The 18,441-nt window shown below is 36.6% G+C and overlaps 1 protein-coding gene across 1 annotated transcript in view; it reads left to right on the top strand.

Moving 5' to 3' along the window:
- Nucleotides 1-18,441, top strand: part of TRPC4 (transient receptor potential cation channel subfamily C member 4) — a 221,594-nt gene that overhangs the window by 183,226 nt on the left and 19,927 nt on the right. The window contains exons 5-6 of the mRNA XM_050767068.1: nt 258-397; nt 10,715-11,028. Of these exons, the coding sequence (XP_050623025.1) occupies nt 258-397; nt 10,715-11,028 (454 nt within the window). The remainder of the gene's footprint in view (nt 1-257; nt 398-10,714; nt 11,029-18,441) is intronic.

The raw sequence follows: 18,441 nt of genomic DNA, 5'->3' as shown, positions 1-18,441 counted from the left end.
TCCTTATGAATTTATCAAATGGATAAAAGAAAGTGAGGCTGTCCTAACAACATCTTCCAGAATTAACTTAGTATCTGAAAGTCTTAAAATATGGCTGGGACTCAATATTATTACCTATAAAAAAAATAGAAGTTGCATTCCAGTATAACAATGTGGTCTCTTGCAGCTTCGAGATCTGTAATTGTTAAACTGTATATTGCTTTTTTTTAGTGATTCTATTGAAACCATACTTATAATGAATCTTTCTATAATTGCAGGTTTCATATGGGGAGAAATTAAACAGATGTGGGATGGCGGACTTCAGGACTACATCCATGATTGGTGGAATCTAATGGACTTTGTAATGAACTCCTTATATTTAGCGACAATCTCCTTGAAAATTGTCGCGTTTGTAAAGGTAACTATTATTTATGTTGTTGGTAAAGCATATGTTCTGATTATTAATGATATACTTTCAATTGATATTAATTTTATTAATAAAGTTACCTAGAACTTTTTCTGGATGTAGTATTCATCAGCTCATGGTTTTATTGATAGATATATAGGCATAAAAATACATAAGTAAATGCATAACTTTAATCACAAAACAAATTTTTATAAGTAGAAGTTATCACCCAATTCCCTTGCATCTACTAAGTAGAATGATGTCTCAAAATTATTCACGGTAACTGCTCTAGTTTCTAATCCTTTCTATTTCTACTGAAATTCTACTTCAAACACTGTTTAAATTTTGACAACCCAAATCTATTTTCTTCAGTTATAACTAATAGATAAAATTTCATAGACAGATCAAAATATTACTCTTTCAAAGCATTGAAATTATTATTCAGTATAAACTAATACAATTTGATATAATTAGAGCAGAATATAATTTCTTTCTCCTCATCCCATTCAACTTGACAGTGCCTGAAATCTCACACACTCATTACTCCCCCAGATTTTGTACACCATCAATCTTATCCCAACCTCATAATTTGCATAAAACAGTTTTGTTCTGTCATGACAATTGGGATTATTTTGTACTTTGTTGGGTTTCTTTCAACCCAAAGGATTATCTTCTCTCCTTCACTGATTTTCCTTTTCCCCCTTTCCTTTTCTCCTTTCTTTTAAAAAAATTTTTCAAAATGACTACTTAATTAGTAAAAAATAAATAAAGAATATCGAATTGGGTATGACATAAATAATGCATTCAATTTAATAATCTGAACTACGAAATTCTAACATGTAGACACACTTTTATTCATTTAGCCTAGTTCTTAAAATAACGCCCTCTGCTTCTGTGGGCAACCTTCAGGTATGACAGAATTAAAATTGTCTGAAGTTGGAAAGGCCATAGTTTTCAGTTAAAATGCTACCAGTTCTCACCAAAATACTAGGGGAAAGCAATTTCTGTCAATTTTATGGAAAGCAAGTATATTTTAAAATGAAAACATAATTTGGTAATTTTATTAATGCATTGAGGTAAATGACCTTGAAAAAATTAAGACAGCAGAAGGTACTCTTTTAACCAAAGGAGATTATGCATCTCTGTAAGAGGTGGGCAGTCTGTGATTAAGCGCCTAGCTCTCCAGTCCCCTTCTTCTGTCATGATCCTTAGATGTATACATAAAATTGTTTAGACCTACTTCTAAAAGTAATATAGGTAGTTTTTTTGTGGTTTTGTGCTGTTATGAAATTCTGGGATTATATCACAATAGCAGTTCTTCTCAAATTTCTAGGTGGATAAGAATCATAAGGAGAGCTTGTTGAAATTCAGGCTCCTTTTCTCCATCACCAGATTTAAGTTAGGCGTACTAGGACAAGGTCCAAATTTGCATTTCTAACAAACTCCCAGTTTATATTGACACAGTTGATCTAAGGAAGACACTGTGAAGAACATTGCATTGTATAGACCTGTTCTACAGCTCAGAGAAATGTGAGATGGAGTCCAAAAGAAACTGCTATTATACATTTATTTACACAATATTTAAACTAAGCCATATCATGTTTGTATTTGTTACATTTGTATGATGTTTATATACAGCACATATATTTTTTCATATATAAGAACTCTGGTATGTAGTGAGTATGCTTACATAGATTAATGGATATTTGTGGATGTTTTGCCTCAAGACTTTTAGATGTGGGATTTTAATTTAGTTAAAAAGTTGTAAATTCTACACTGGCAAAATCTATTTTACCATTGAAATCTAAGCATTGTTCTTTATGTTTAGAATTAAACTCACTCACCCCCAGTGATGAAGAGGAGGGGGCAGAGGGGGAAACGGGATATGGAGAAGTGCACAGTAATTACTGCAGATGAAGACGACCTAAGGAATGTGAAGTCTTCAAAAAATACATAGTTTGTTAATATATGGTCATAGGAGTTCAGCTATAATTGGAAATATAAACCATGACATGTCCTTTCTGAAGGATTTGCATTTAGCACAATGTATGTGTTTGAGTTGGGTGCATGTATTCATTGGCATGCACTGTAAAATCACATTTTTTGTGCTCCTTTCCTCCATCACTTACTAGTTGGGTGACCTTGAGCCTGTTTCTTCACCTCTTTTAGTCTCATCCATAAAATAAGAAAAATAATTTCTACCTTATGCTGTTGGCATGAGAAGTAAATCAGTCGATATATGTAAAGTGCCTGTTACAGAATAAACACACTAAATTAATTTTTCCTTTTTTTTTTTTTTTAACTTTTGTCTTTGCTTTATTCCTCATATACTATGAGTCCACTAGACTTGCCTTTTGTAAGGTCTTTAATGTGTCTCCTCATTTGCTTTATTTTAGTTTAAAAAGAGTGTGAGCTTTAGGTCCATACTTGCCTTCACCATGTTCAATCTGTATGGTATGGGGCAAGTTATTGAATGTAGGTATCAATTTTATCATCTGTAAGTTGATGATAATAATCAAAAGATTATTTTTGATTTGATATTTGTGGGACCTGTGATGTCACTGTGACTTTTTGATTTTTCCTTCCTTACCTTACGCTTGTTCTGTCATTCAATTTTTTTCAGGCTAATTTGTAATAACTTATAAATTATTATTTTAAGAACAGGTAGGTTATTTGCAGGAAAAAATAGAGTCTGATGTAGATAAAGCAAACAGCTATTATGTGAATCAAGAAGCTAATTAAATCAATAAGCATTTATTGGAGCACACTAAGAAACAGCTTTTGATCTGGTTGCTGAGAATGCAAATCTGCCCAAGAGGTAGCTCTTGCCTTCAACTGGGTCACAGTTAGGCAGATGAAAGAGAAATGCATGTAACCAAGGATCTTACAATGTAGTAAGGTCTATAATAGGGGCTACTGTAGCATGAGAGAAGGAACTGAACTTTTCTGTAATGGCATGGAATTATCCAGAGGACAGTACAAGTGGACATCTATCATGATCATGAACATGCATGAGCATTCAAGACAGAAAAGGCACAATATGCAAAAGTGACAGTGTCTAGCAAGCAGAGTTCAATATCTATTTTGGATTATCCTAAAAATGTGGGCAGGGAGAAGGTGAGAAGGACTTTCCACATCTTGCTATCGGGCTTAAATTTTACCCTATAAATTATAAGGATCCATTTATGACATTTATGCAGAGAATGGTTCAAATGATGATGATTGCCTGAAATACAGCAGTGAACATAAGAGAAGATGATAGAAGATTGGACTTGAACAAATTTAGGTAGTAAGTTCTGGGAGATATGTGATTTAGTAATTATGAAATACGAGGTACATGAAATCATGCTAATAATTCTCCTTTGTAAATAGATTCACCTCTTTTGCTTCAGACGGGATTACCAGTGTTATAACTAGGACCTCTGCTGGGGTTGTATAGGTTCTACCTCCTGTCTGAGGATTCCTGAACAAGAACAAAATTCATTCACAGGTCATTTTGGTTAAGTCATAGAACTGGACCAAAAAAACTGTATCATCCTCCAAAAAAGGGAATCTTGTTATAATTCTTCTTTTCAGAAAGAGAACCTTTTAGAATACATCTGTCATAGGGTCCACCCTTGTTTAATTTGCCCATTGTGTTACTCACCTCGGCTTGTCACAATAGAATACCAAGAAATTTATTTCTTGCAATTACAGAGACTGGAAGCCTGAGATCAAGGTTCCAGCATAGTTGGTTTCTGGTGAGGTCTCTCTCACTGACTTGTAGAAGGTTGGTCACATTCACCTGGTGGGGGTGGGGCGTAAGAGGTTGGGAGAGAATGCAAACTTTCTCTCCTTATAAGGTGTGTCTCCTTATAAGGACACTCATCTCATCATGAAAGTCCACCCTCATGACCTCATCTAAACTTAATCACCTCCCAAAAATACCATCTCCAAATACCATCACACTGGGGGGCTCAATTTGGGGAGGTGCAGTTCAGTTCATGACACTCACATTTTTGCAATTCATCTACTTGCAGGAAAGATCTTTCTTTAAAACACACACAAAACAGACCTTCTAACCAAGGCCATGGGACTGCTGTGACTACGACTTATATCACTTCCTACCTATGTGATTTGGAGCAAGTTACTGAATCTATGCCTCAAATTTCTGCTGTAAAACAATAATAACAATAAAACAGAATGTTTATGAAGATTAAATCAATAAACATTTAATGTCATAGAATAGAATCTAGTATAAAAATGCAGTATTGGCTCTTGATTTTTATATACAATGCAACAGTATTATAATGTGCAAAGACAGAGCATAAAAATATGTATGGCTTCAATATTATCCATTTTACATGCAAAGTTTTGTGGTGTTTTCTTGAATATCTTGATTTATTAGCATTTTAAAGCTCATGGGTTGTGAATTTTAAAAAATTTGCTCCTAATCCTCTAGAGGACAGTTTGTCAATCATTTTCTCTTTTCACTATGTATGAAGTATTAGTTAATCTGGAGCTTGTTGATGCCTGGGGAACCACAATTATAAAATGTTACTGCAGTTTCATTAGGGCTGGTTTATTTCTAAATATTATCCAGCCCCTTTTCTGTATGTAACACTTCTCATATTTGTCTTCAACAGTTTGGCAGAAATGATTCGATTCTAATACCTTTTTCACTGTGTAATTTAAATAATATTTTCAAAAAATCAAAATTTTTATTAATAAGAAGATTTGTTTTAACCATCATTATGGCTTTTCTTTATAACACCATTCTTCTAAATAGTTCTAACTGCAAGTCTCATAGATCCCGTCTATCATTCACTAGAAAAGAGGCAAGTGTTTTTTCTATTTTATAAATGATGTAACTTTAGTCTGCTCCCCAAAGTGTGGGATTGTCTAAGATATTCTTTAGTTTTATGGCAAAAAGCTATAGAGATTTGAATCTTAGTTGTTTAATCAGAATTACGTACTTGAAGAGAAAATAATATGCCTTCCTGGTATAAACACTGGTCTTTTTGGTCTTTCACTACTTAATTATCTGATAAATTTCTAGAAAGGGAAAAGATTTCACCATGTAAAGCACACATTAAAACCAAATACATGTTTCTTATTTAATCTCACTGACCAATATATTTCATATTAATTTAACTTTTACTCATTTCTATTTATTACTTGACATTCACAAGTATGCATCAGAGACTATAGAGGATATAAAGATAATCTAACATATTTTCCTACATTCAATAAACTTCTGATCCAATATTATGATTCAGTTCATCTTTCTCTCTTAACACTCCTGCTAAACTCTTCATGACTTGGCTCCAACTCATCTCATCCTCTCATACTCATCTCACTGTTCCCAAATCTTCTGTGTTACATCTGTGTCAAGATACATTTATAAAAATGATCCATATACTCTAACCACTTTGTTTTTGAATATGTCTATAATTCTTCTCCCCAGAGTGCTTTTTGAGTTCCTATCGTATACAAAGCACTCTACGAGATGTCCAGCACCTAAAAATGCCGTAGACAGAGCTCCCCGCATAAGAATCTGACAAGTAATCCAAAGGTACCTCTCTATTATACAAGTCTGCAAAATAAGCAATTCTCTTTCAAAGGAATCTGATTGGAAATAAAGGCTTGGGGCAAAACTGAACTAGGGTACGTACAGACTGAAAACAATTGAGAGAAGGAGGAATACAGGAATTAATGATCCGAGAAAACCTATGTGTGTTTAAAGTAGTTCTTGATTTCTTTCTAAAGGATTACTTTACAACACGGAGCTGTCAGCTCTGATCAGCAGGATCCTAGTGTCCATGCATCTGCAGTTGGAGTAAAGGATTAGCATGGCTTGATTAATGTAAGACTTCACCATGTTGTAAACTCGTATGGCATCTTCCTTGATCACTACCATGAACCCTGAAGATAGTGCCTGACACAGAGCAGGCACACTCATGTATACTTGATGAATGAATAACAAAATAATTGGAATTTAAATTCGTTCTAGAAAAATGGTACAATGTTCATGGAAAAGCATTTTGGTAACAATGTGTAACTAATCTGAGGAATTATCAGTATTGAAAGTTTGAGCCAAAACATTAGGTGTCTAATTAGGGCCAAATGGCAGTTAAATCTTTAAAAGAAGTCAGAACACAGAGGCTTTATGTAGCATGTTGAAAAACCAGAAGGTCATCTCAAGGACAATGTTGTGATTGAAGAACATTAAATAATATGTGACATGGTCTGGTTGGCTCCTTTAAAAGATTCTGGAGGAGGGCTGGGCGCAGTGGCTCAAGCCTGTAATCCCAGCACTTTGTGAGGCCCAGGCGGGCAGATCACCTGAGGTCAGGAGTTCAAGACCAGCCTGGCCAATGTGGTGAAACCCCATCTCTACTAAAAATGTAAAACTTGGCTGGGCATGGTGGTGGATGCCTATAATCACAGCTACTCAGGAGGCTGAGGTAGGAGAAGTGCTTGAACCCAGGAGACGGAGGTTGCAGTGAGTCTAGATTGTGGGACTGCACTCCAGCCTGGGCGACAGAGTGAGACTACGTCTCAAAAAACAAGATTCTTGAGGAGATACATAGATGATGGAGGACATAAGACTTAAGGCAGGGAGAGCAGTGAGGAAGGTGCTACAGTTATATCTGAGAAATAAGAGGTACTATTTTAAAACAGTGAGGGTACTGATGAAGAGAAGGAAGCAACCTACATAAGATTTGGATTTAGATGCTGGAATTTTAGATGAAAAGATTCTAGGATGAACCACAAATTCTGACTTGGTGACCTGTTGCCATTCATAAGATCAGAAGGGGTAAATAGAGAAAGAGTTTGAGGATGCAAAGGTGATGAGTTACACTTTCGGTCTGTGAGTTTGAGATGCCTGTGAGATATCCAAGTGGAAAAGTCAACCAGACAGTACAATGGAGAATAGGGCTGTTAGGTGAGAAGTCTCAGCTGGAGATGCAGAATTGAGAATCACTGAGAGTTGAAATCCTGGAAAACACCCAGGGAGAATGTGTAGAATGAGAAGAGAGGAGGCTTGAAAAGTGAACTCAACTTCTAAGGGGCAGGTGAGATTGAGGAACTTCCAAAAGAGACTGAGAAGAGGCCACTCAAAGACAAACATGCAAAGATGAAAAGTGAAGGTAGGTTTTGTAAATTGCTCTTAAATAGCAGAGCCAAAGACATTTTTAAAAAATTCAAATTAATATTTTAATTCCTAAGAATAGGTGTGGAAAATTCGTTGACTGATTGAAGAATTACAATTATTTGCTACAAATTCAAAGAATGTTACAATTTGTCAGCATTATAACAAACACTTTGTTAAATGATGACTACGGGCGAGGTAGCGGCACCCGTACTCCCAGCTACTCGGGAGGCTGAGGCAGGAGAATGGCGTGAACCCGGGAGGCGGAGCTTGCAGTGAGCCGAGATCGCGTCACCGCACTCCAGCCTGGGCGACAAAGCGAGACTCCGTCTCAAAAAAAAAAAAAAAAAAAAAAAAAAAAAAAAAAAAAGAAAAAACTTAGGAAAATGTCTATGTGAAGGATGGGATAAAAATTTCAAAAAGCAAAACTTAGAATAAAATCAAGAGATAATTGCTTCATATTTATATCTCTTAATCCGTGACAGGATATGAGGTTTTTTGGATCAGAGAACAGATAAATTATTTACTTACATAGCAAACTTAGCATCGGTTCCCCATCCCCCAGTCCCCAGTGGGGGACCTAGTAGCCAGCCGTACCCTGTGTATACAGGGGTTGTACCCCAGGAGAGGAGGTTGGAAAATATGTGTCTTAGAACTCATACCGTGCAGCTGAGCCAGCTGCCTCTCTTTCCCCTGGAGAAGAAAAGAGAAAGACTTCAACTAAAGTAAATAAATGGTCTCTGGGGAGGCAAAAGTCCCTAGGTTTATTATTCTGAGTGTAAGCACATAGCTTCTGGGAGGATGATCCTAAGTGTCTCAGGAGTTTCCCATCTTTAACTTCCAATGGTTCTTTGCCATTCAAACATCCTTTAACCCAGATGCCAGCGATGTTTTGCCTAAAGCTTTGACCTTGTATAAAGTGAATATATTCATGTAGCACTTTTTCCTGGCCTTGACTAGAAGCGCTAGACTATGAAATCAAGTTAAATAATCACAATGGCGCAGAATCTGTAAAAATGGAAAACCTTCCTCTTAGGATTTTTTTTTTTTTTTTTTTTTTTTTTTTAGTCTTAGCTGAGATAATTTGCCAAGAAGGGCTCTTTTCACAGTAGGTCCGTAATAGAGCTTGACCCAGTCACAATGTGATGATGGGTCCACATCCCACCTGACCTGGATGTGAAACCTAAAGCACTGCATAGCATCTTTCCTAGATTTGAAGGACTTTTAAACCTTTGACAACACATCATCTCTATCCATTCCTAGCCTCAGGAGCCCCAGACAGAATTCATCACTTCCTCTTCCCTATTCCCACCGCACTTTGTGTTAATCTCTTAGAGCATTTTTATTATAATTAGTTGTGCCTGTCTGCCTCACTGGACTAGGAATACTTGACAGGAGAAAATATTTCTTGAGCACCCACGATATTCAGGGCATTGTGTTAAATGTTGTAAGAAGTTCAAGAAAATGATTGCATTCTTAAGAATACTTCTTGTTTCATTTTTTGTATATCTTGAAATACAGTCCTGAGCTATGTTAGGTTAAAGGAAGAGAAATTGAATTAGCCATCAACATAGGGGGATATTCCTCAACTATAAATATTTATGAGCTGATTCTATAGTTGATAGAATTAGCTATCAATTATAGGGGGACAGCTATCACTATTTATGGACTTAAATGTGAGTGTCTTTAAGAGAGAAGTGAGGAAAGGAAGGAGAATGTGATCTTGGTGTTTGAAGGAAAAGGTGGCGTCATACATAGCGAGACTAAGAGCAGAGAATTAGGTAATGTTTAGTATCTAACTTTCACTCTGACACTTGTCATAATGAAAGAGAAAAACATCTTAGCTTTTTTTTTTACATCTTCAGTAATTAGCTATTTTATGCGGAAGCTATGTGTGGGAATGTTCAAGAACATTTATCGGGATTTAAAAATAGAAAATAATTTTCTTCTAGTTCAAACTTGATTGTTTTGCACCGCCAGTCAAGCAAGAGTCTGAGTGTTGAATAAGATCAGGAGCCTATAATACATTTTCTCCCCAGAGAGATTAAAAAATACTATCTATTAGTTTCAAGGAGAATTAATTGATTCACATTTGTAAAGGTCTTTGATGTAAAATGTGCTATAAAAAGAATAAAAAACATTCTGTGGAACTCAGAGTAGCACTAACTTTCTTTTCATTGGAAAAATATCTTGGTTGTCTAGATATATTTTTCAGTGATGTGTATGAAGCAAATAATTCAATTTATTGTTCAGTTCTAATACAGATTTAATTACAGATTTTCATACTGCAATATTTCAAAAAGGATATTCGACCCTTTTTTTTTTTTTTTTTTTTTTTTTTTGAGATGGAGTTTTGCTCTTATTGCCCAGGCTGGAGTGCAGTGGCGTGATCTTGGCTCACCACAACCTCCATCTCCTGGGTTCAAGCAATTCTCCTGCCTCAGCCTCCCCAATAGCTGGGATTACAGGTTCCCGCCACCATGCCTGGCTTTTTTTCGTATTTTAGTAGAGACGGGGTTTCTCCGTGTTGGTCAGGCTGGTCTCAAACTCCTGACCTCAGGTAATCTGCCCGCTTCAGCCTCCCAAAGTGCTGGGATTACAGGCATGAGCCACCATGCCCGGCTTCGACTCTTAAAAAAAAAAAAAAAAAAAGGATACAAATTTACCTCGATAGTACACAGTTAAATTTTATTTTGCTCTTTGTATGTTTCAATATCAGGATAATTCAAATCTGACATTTTAATTAACCTGCTTACTTTTTAAATAATTGCTGGTCAAAGTTTAATGTAGCAATTTTTTTCTCAAATCACATATTTTACCTACTTAAGGAACATTCAGATAAAGGTTATATTTCCTATATATTAAATGTAAAAAATTAGCAATTCAATGACTGCCGGGATGATTTGTAAGTTAGGTTGTATTTACATTTAGGACATAGCAGAGAGGAAGCACTGATGGGTTTTGCCCATATTGGTCATTTCTGTTTCCATAGCAACAGACCGCCACTTCTACTCATTTGTATGTAATTTGTATCCTACATGTGTTCCTCTAGAATTGGCAAGTGTGTTCAAAAATCAAAAACAAGGTCATCAATTATTTAGTTCAAAATTTAATAGTTTACCTTCTGGGTCTGACCTTGATATATTTATATGCATGTGTTGGTTTTACTTTCCCTTTGTTTCTGTTTTCTCCAGTACAGTGCCCTTAATCCACGAGAATCATGGGACATGTGGCATCCCACTCTGGTGGCAGAGGCTTTATTTGCTATTGCAAACATCTTCAGTTCTCTGCGTCTGATCTCACTGTTTACTGCAAATTCTCATCTGGGACCTCTGCAAATATCTCTGGGAAGAATGCTCCTGGACATTTTGAAGTTTCTATTCATATACTGCCTTGTGTTGCTAGCATTTGCAAATGGCCTAAATCAATTGTACTTCTATTATGAAGAAACGAAAGGGTTGACCTGCAAAGGCATACGATGTGAAAAGCAGAATAATGCATTTTCGACGTAAGTCTAATAGACATTTCTACTGGTAATGTTGTACAGCATTTAGAGTGCACCACATCACAAACTTGAAAAACCTATGACAAATGGTTATAAAGAAAATGGGGAATTAAAATTATACTTAATGCAGAAAACAGAATTCATGTGGCTTTAAATAGAAATGAAAACTACCGACAGGAAAAAGAATACCTGGCACATTTATTTTAAATTTTAGTAAAATCATCTTTTCTTGTAAATGACTTCATGAAAAAGAAAGCAATAGATACTATTTTTTTAGATGTAGAATCGAAAAAGGTAACCTAGGTACTATGAAAGCTTACAAGTACATTAAAAGATAGAACATATGTAAAACCACTCATGTTGGAAAATTCAAGTAGGTTTCAATGTTTCCTTATGTGTTTCCCAGGTACTAAAGTCCATTTACGTATCTCTTTCATTCTCTAGTTTCCTACACAAAAACTTAAGCATCTAAAAATAGTGCAAATGGAAATCTAAGACTAATCTAGCCATTATTGCCATGCACACAACACTCTCTGTGCCCTTACAGCTGGATGAGCAATAGACACTGTCTATTGTCAACTCTCTTCAGTTATTCTCATAACAGGCTTTGCTAACAGCACACAGCTTCATGGGCACTGTGTTTGATGGTCACACAGCTCTCATAGGCTATTCCTCTATATATCTGTCCCATTTCCTTCCCACTGTGACAAACAGACGGTTAACTAGTAGGTGAATTAATAAGTGAAGTGATATTCCTCCACACAGTAACCACATTTGAATACACAGTCATTTTGTAGGTGACTTTAAAAGTCATACCTTATTCATGAGCCATCATAGAATCATGTATACTATAAGAGAGGATGGTAATTTCTCATGTAAGAAAAATTCAATATCACATGAACAAATTCACTTACAGCTAAAATGCTCTTGTTGATTTAATTCTACATCTGTTTTATCTTAGCCCCAATATTTAAAACTTCATTTTAATTATTCATCATCTTCTTTTTTGCACATAATTTTTAAATGTCAGCCATTGATACCTCATTGTTTTCAGAAATAGATTTGATACATCCATGGATCTTAAATAAAACACATTTTTTTTTTTTTTTGACAGAGTTTTGCTCAGTCACCCAGGCTGGAGTGCAGTGGTGTGATCTCGGCTCACTGCAACTTCTGCCTGCAGGGTTCAAGTGATTCTCCTGCTTCAGCCTCCGGAGTAGCTGGGGCTACAGGCACCCACCACCACACCTGGCTAATTTTTTTATTTTTAGTAGAGATGTGGTTTCACCATGTTGGCCATGGCTGTCTTGAACTCCTAACCTCAAGGGATCTACCTGCCTCAGCCTCCCAAAGTGTTGGGATTACAGGCGTGAGCCACTTCGCCGGCCTTCCAGCTCCATCTTGATCCTGTATTCCTAAGCAGCAGTTTCTTGACCTGACTGGTTCACTCAGTCTTGACATCTTCCCACTGCTCTCTTCTGACCCTGGGCAGGAGGAATTCAATGAAATCCCTTGCAAAAACATCCTCATAACTAGCATGGCCTAGAATGGCATCTCAGTTTTGATATCTGAACTTCTTTTCCTCCCCCACCCACCCACTCCCCCACCCCCGTCTCATTTGTGGTTCTTGACTTGCAACTCGGCCAGGGAAACCTGGATTAGAGATTTACAATGGTCAGATCCCACCAACCTCTTCCTTCATAAATGAGAGTTCTGCTCTAACCGTCTTTGTCTGTCTGCCAGCTGGTCTCCTGGATTTCTGATGGAGAACCCTTGTGAATGCTCTTTCACAACTTTCTTCTTACTTTACGCTGCATAACCTGGTGCAAACTGCTTGCCAAAACCACCCCATCTGTTCCTGTTGCCATATCCTTCTGACTTCCTCCTTTGCCTTCCAGAAAGAACTTCCACACAGCATTTAAAACTGTGTTAACTCCTAGGTCCTCTTTATTTTGGGGGAAAAGCTCTGGTTCCCAGACCCAACCCTTCTCACCTATCTGATTCCTATGCAATCAATAGGTTATACCTAACACTGTCATGATTTATGATCCCCTAAAATTCCTAGGAATTTCCTTGTCCCTAGTATTGGTTTCTTCGTAAGTAATAACATATTACAGACTAATCATAACATAAATCAAAGGAGATTATGGCCAGACAAGTAAGATGTAAAATACTTAATATAAATTCTATTCCAAAATCAAATATATTGGATTATTGGGATTATGTATTACTTTCGTTTGTCTATACCAATGGTTTCCTCTATTGTCATGAGAAGCAACATAATTACGTATCTTAAATACTATAGGCCTATATCATTCAACCCAAATAAATCAGTTATTGCCCTTGAATTATTTTTTCTAAATAATAGAATATAAATCTGCCAGCCACAAGTTAGTTTTTGCTTCAAGATATTGAAAAATTAAAGTATATATCAATAGCCCTTAGCATTAGGAAGCAGGAGGTCCTAGGCATAAGTCACCCATCCCTTGATGACTCTGTTTAAGCAAAACGGACATCAGTCACTGTCACAGGGTATATAGTGATACCGTTGGGGCCCCTGCTCTACATCTTACTTCAGTGCTTTCTTTGGTCTTTAATTTTCTTTTTGTAATTCTGTATGATTCATAAATTAAAAACTACCCACTATTTCTGAGACCTTATTCTATGTGAAGGTTAAAAATAAAATAATTCATATAAAGTACCTAACACGGTGCATGTCATACAATGTCATCAAAAATGGTAGCTACTCTTATTATTGTCATGATTGGCAATGGTAGAGGATTATCTCTCACATACCTCTCATGAGGTTTCATCTCTATTATTCCTTCCACTCAGGTTCAAACTTTGTAGAAATTTTGAACCCAGTATTTCCCATTAGCTACCACTCCTGTTTCTCTCATTTCTTTCATCCAAGTAACCCTAAAATAAGCCTATGCAAGATATGTTATTTTCTCACCTCTCACTCAGACTTCATCCAATTACAATTTGGCTTCTGCTTCCATCATTCCACTAAAACTGCCCTAAAAATTATCATCTAGAGCCTTCTTATCACCATTAACTATGGACATTTATCTGCTCACGTTTTACTTAATGTGTCTGCTTCATTTGACCCTGTTTAATGCTTCCCTTTTTGGAAATCTTGTCCCCTTTTAACTTCCATATTATTACCCTTTTCACTTCAAATCTTACTTCTCTAGCCTTTCTCACTTTAACCCTAACCCTAACTTTACTCTGATAATTTTTTATTTTCATTACTGCTTTTAAATAGTGGTATGTCTTAGCATACTAACCTGAGACCCTTTTAACAGTACCCCTATGAAAACTCATCTACGCTTTTGGAACTGGCTCTATATGTCTAAGACATAACTTCCATATTTATATTACTAACATCAATTTCTACCCTTGGATTGCACAATATATTCATCTGTCTATTAGACACCTCTCTTTACATGCCTCTTGAAGACTTACATTCAATCAAAGAGAATTTATCATAGTCTCTCTAAAACATATTCTTCCTCCTGCTTAATTCCTTTTCTTAGTCAACATGACCACAATCCACCCAGAAACTTACATCAAAAATGTATATCTTATTCTAGATCTTACCTTCTTCTCATCTCTTCCATGTGTAGTCAGTCAACAAATGTCTGTTCCCACTCTTATTATCTTGGCACTGTCTTCCCCTTGCTCTCCACTCATGCCCAAGTGTAAGTACCCCTGCCCCTGGTCTCTGCCTTATTTCATGTCTTCCATCTTGCTTCCTGAGTTATATTTCTAAACCAAAATCTGAGGGTCCTCTGTTTAAAGTGCCAAAATGGTTTCCCTATTGCTTACAGGACACTGCCACATTCTTTAGCTTGACGTTTTAGATCATTCATTGATCTGTCTGTCCCCTGCCTCCTGTCTTAGTCCATTTTTGCTGCAATGAAGAAATACCTGAGACTGGGTAATTTACAGAGAAAAGAGGTTTATTTGGTTCATGGCTCTGCACACTCTATAAGAAGCACAGCATCAACATCTGCTTCTGGGGAGGGCCTCAGGAAGCTTCCATTCACAGTGAAAGGCTAAGGGAAGCAGGAAGCAGGCATCACAGGGGGAAAGAGGAAGGAAGCAAGGGAGGGAGGTGCAGAGGTCTTTTCAACAATCAGATCTTGTGAGAACTCACTAATTGCTCCTAGAATGACACTAAGCCTTTTGTGAGAAATCTATGATCCACCACCATCACTCAAACACATCCTTCTATGCCCCACTTTCAATATCAGGGATTACATTTCAACATGGTATTTGAAGGAGACAAACATCCTCTGTATCACTTCCTTTTCTTGTCTCATCTTTCAATCCCCCAGCAATACTTTACTCTTCAATATTTCCTGATGGATTATAAATATAAATCTCCAAATATGTATTTTCTTCTCTTATTCGAGAATGTCCTTATTCTGTCCTTCCATTTGGCTTTTTTTTTTTTCCAAATCCTACCTCAGATATACCTTTTCCAGGAGGCCTTTTCTGATCTCCCTAGCTGCGAACACCCAGTGTCAGGCTGTGATCCATGTCTTCTATGTGACTTCATGCAGTTTCCCACCAGTGAACAGATACTTCCTTCTGCTCCTTTCCAGGTTATTCTCTCAATACCCTGAGAAGAACTGCATGTTACCAAAAGATACAGAGTATTTACTTGTTGAAACTACTCTATGTGCAATTTTAAGCTATTAGCCCCTGGCAAGGTACTCTCTTTAAGAGGAGAGGAGCACAGGCTTTGTGACAGGTATTGTCTCATTAAGCAAAACCCTTTTATATTTGTTGGAGCTGTATTCCTAATAGTTGTAATTGGCCAGTTGGAGTCATACATTATTTTAATATTACATTCTTGCTTGTAAGCTAAAGATAAAATATTCAGATGAATTTTTATTAATTTATGTTTGCTCATTGTTTTAGTCCCATGGGATAGAGGAAAACTTCAACGGTGGAATATATTACATTTTACACATTCAATTTTTCTGGCTGTAAATATATAATCAGGGAAACAAGCTAATTATATAACGTACATGTTGAGCAATACATTCAAAGCAAGAGACAAAATGTTATCATTAGGTAGGCAGGACTTCGGTCCACCCATACAGACTGTTAGAATTTCGTCTTTGACCCAAGTTTTGTACTAAATGTCACTTAAATAAATTGTAGCATTATCTTGGAGAGCTTTCAGTTCATATCTTACCACAGAACAAGAAAAATATTAGTCACATAAAGGCATTCTGAGATGTGATGCTTTAAGTAAGGATCCTTCAATTTATGGGCAATGTTGGTCTCAATAGTTTTGGGAATTAATAATGAAAAAAACATTTCTGAAAGCAATGGATTTGAAATGTTAACCCAGACCGATTTTTTAAAAATCCACCTATTATCTGAACAATTCATTGAGAAACACTTTAAGACCAGGGTCTTAATTCCTCTGAGAAGTAAATATATTTTAGTTAAGTGGAACTAGTCTTTAATCCTCACTATTGACTTATTCCACTGAAAGAAGGAAAATCAAAGAAAGAAAGAATCCATGAGTAATCATGAAATGTCACTTTATTTAGAATTTTCCCCTTTAAATTTTTTTCTTTCTTTTTTTTTCTTTTTTTTTTTTTTTTTTTTTTTTTTTTTTTTTTTGAGACGGAGTCTCACTCTGTCGCCCAGGCTGGAGTGCAGTGGCCGGATCTCAGCTCACTGCAAGCTCTGCCTCCCGGGTTCACGCCATTCTCCTGCCTCAGCCTCCCGAGTAGCTGGGACTACAGGCGCCTGCCACCACGCCAGGCTAATTTTTTTGTATTTTTTAGTAGAGACGGGGTTTCACCGTGTTAGCCAGGATGGTCTCGATCTCCTGACCTCGTGATCCGCCCGTCTCGGCCTCCCAAAAAGTACTGGGATTATAGGCTTGAGCCACCGCACCCGGCCCCTTTTAAATTTTTTTAAACATCAATAAATATTTTGCAAAAGTGTTTACTAATATTTCCTAAGATTAGTAGTTAGTATTTAGACAGGAGCAAATGTGTACTATTCAAAATAATAAGCCGTTTATTCTGCATCATTGTTTTTATTTGAAAAAGAACCTGTAATGGGATTTAGGTGGTAACATTTTACACAATATATTTTATAACTTATAATATTTAACTTATAACTTTCCTTAAATTGCTATTCATGTCAGGAAAACTAGCTGATTTTTATATGTATACTCACAGTGAGAAAATACACTATTTGGAAAGAAAGAATACAATTATTTCACATTAAATCCAAAGGACACTATGATTAATTTTAGAATTGTCTTTAAAGTTACTAAAAATAAAGAATTCATGGCCATGGGCCAAATTTACTTTTTCCTGAGAGACTTTCAAGGAGCGGCTTTAGTGGCCTTTGTCTAGGGCCGATGAGCCAGATTTAATTCTAATATTGTTGGAATCTGGCATCTGGGTTTTCCTCTAAGAATGAATGTACAGCATTCCATTTAAGAATCACAGTTTGGCTAAAGTTGATCAGATCAGTGCTCTTTCTGCTTCACAATAATCTGTTGTTCCATCGTTTTACAGTTCTAGAAAATAAATAGTTAATTTTATATCTTAAAACTAGTTGCTCAATTAAAAATACAAAATTTTTTACCTTTTTAAAAAAGCAGTTTTCATCCTGAATGCCAATTAGGCATATTTAGTTAGAATCTCCTGGTTATGTGCATCAGAATTCATGGCTTATTTCAAGTAACAAGCATTTTGCTATAAAAATCATGCACAGAATTATAGCCCTTCAATCTTCTGAGTAAGGGTTTATCTTTGCAAGGGCAGAGCCTAGAGCAAGCCCCAGCTTTAGGAAGAGCCGGAGTTGACATAGTGCTGGGCCATGGGATTGTTACTCTGTGTGTCAGCATTAAAGTGAGTCAGCTACTTCATCCTTATTCCGAGTTTACTTATTGTCTGGCTTATTCATCCTCAATTCTCTGTTTCTTAGTTTGTGCTGTCTCAGACCCTTGGCATCCTGTCATTCCAGTGACTCTGACTCCACATCATAACCCCTGTCATCTCAACCCCTTTGGGCAATTATCTTGATATTTTTAAGGCAAACTTGTCTAGAGGAGAATTCTGATCATTTTTGCCTTAGTACATGCCACAGGCCACTGGCCTTATATGAATTGTCTGTCCTTGGGTCACTTGACCATGATTGACTTAATCCACAGAGACATTGGCTGAGTAGCTCCAGAGTCTTACACCAGGACTATCTTTCCGTAAAAGGGCATACAGGGGACAATGCTACTGGGGCTGAGAGTTGCCAGAAGCCATAATTGACTTGGTTCTGCAACACCATTCCAATCTAATGCTAATCTCCCGACAGACAGAAATCCTACCCCCTTAGTCATCATGCCCGGTATGAGAAAGTTTTCGTTTTATTTTT

Source organism: Macaca thibetana, chromosome 17, assembly GCF_024542745.1.
Source record: "Macaca thibetana thibetana isolate TM-01 chromosome 17, ASM2454274v1, whole genome shotgun sequence".
NCBI lineage: Eukaryota > Metazoa > Chordata > Mammalia > Primates > Cercopithecidae > Macaca > Macaca thibetana.
The sequence above is the reverse complement of the archived record's forward strand: the minus strand, read 5'-3'. Positions and strand labels throughout refer to the sequence as shown.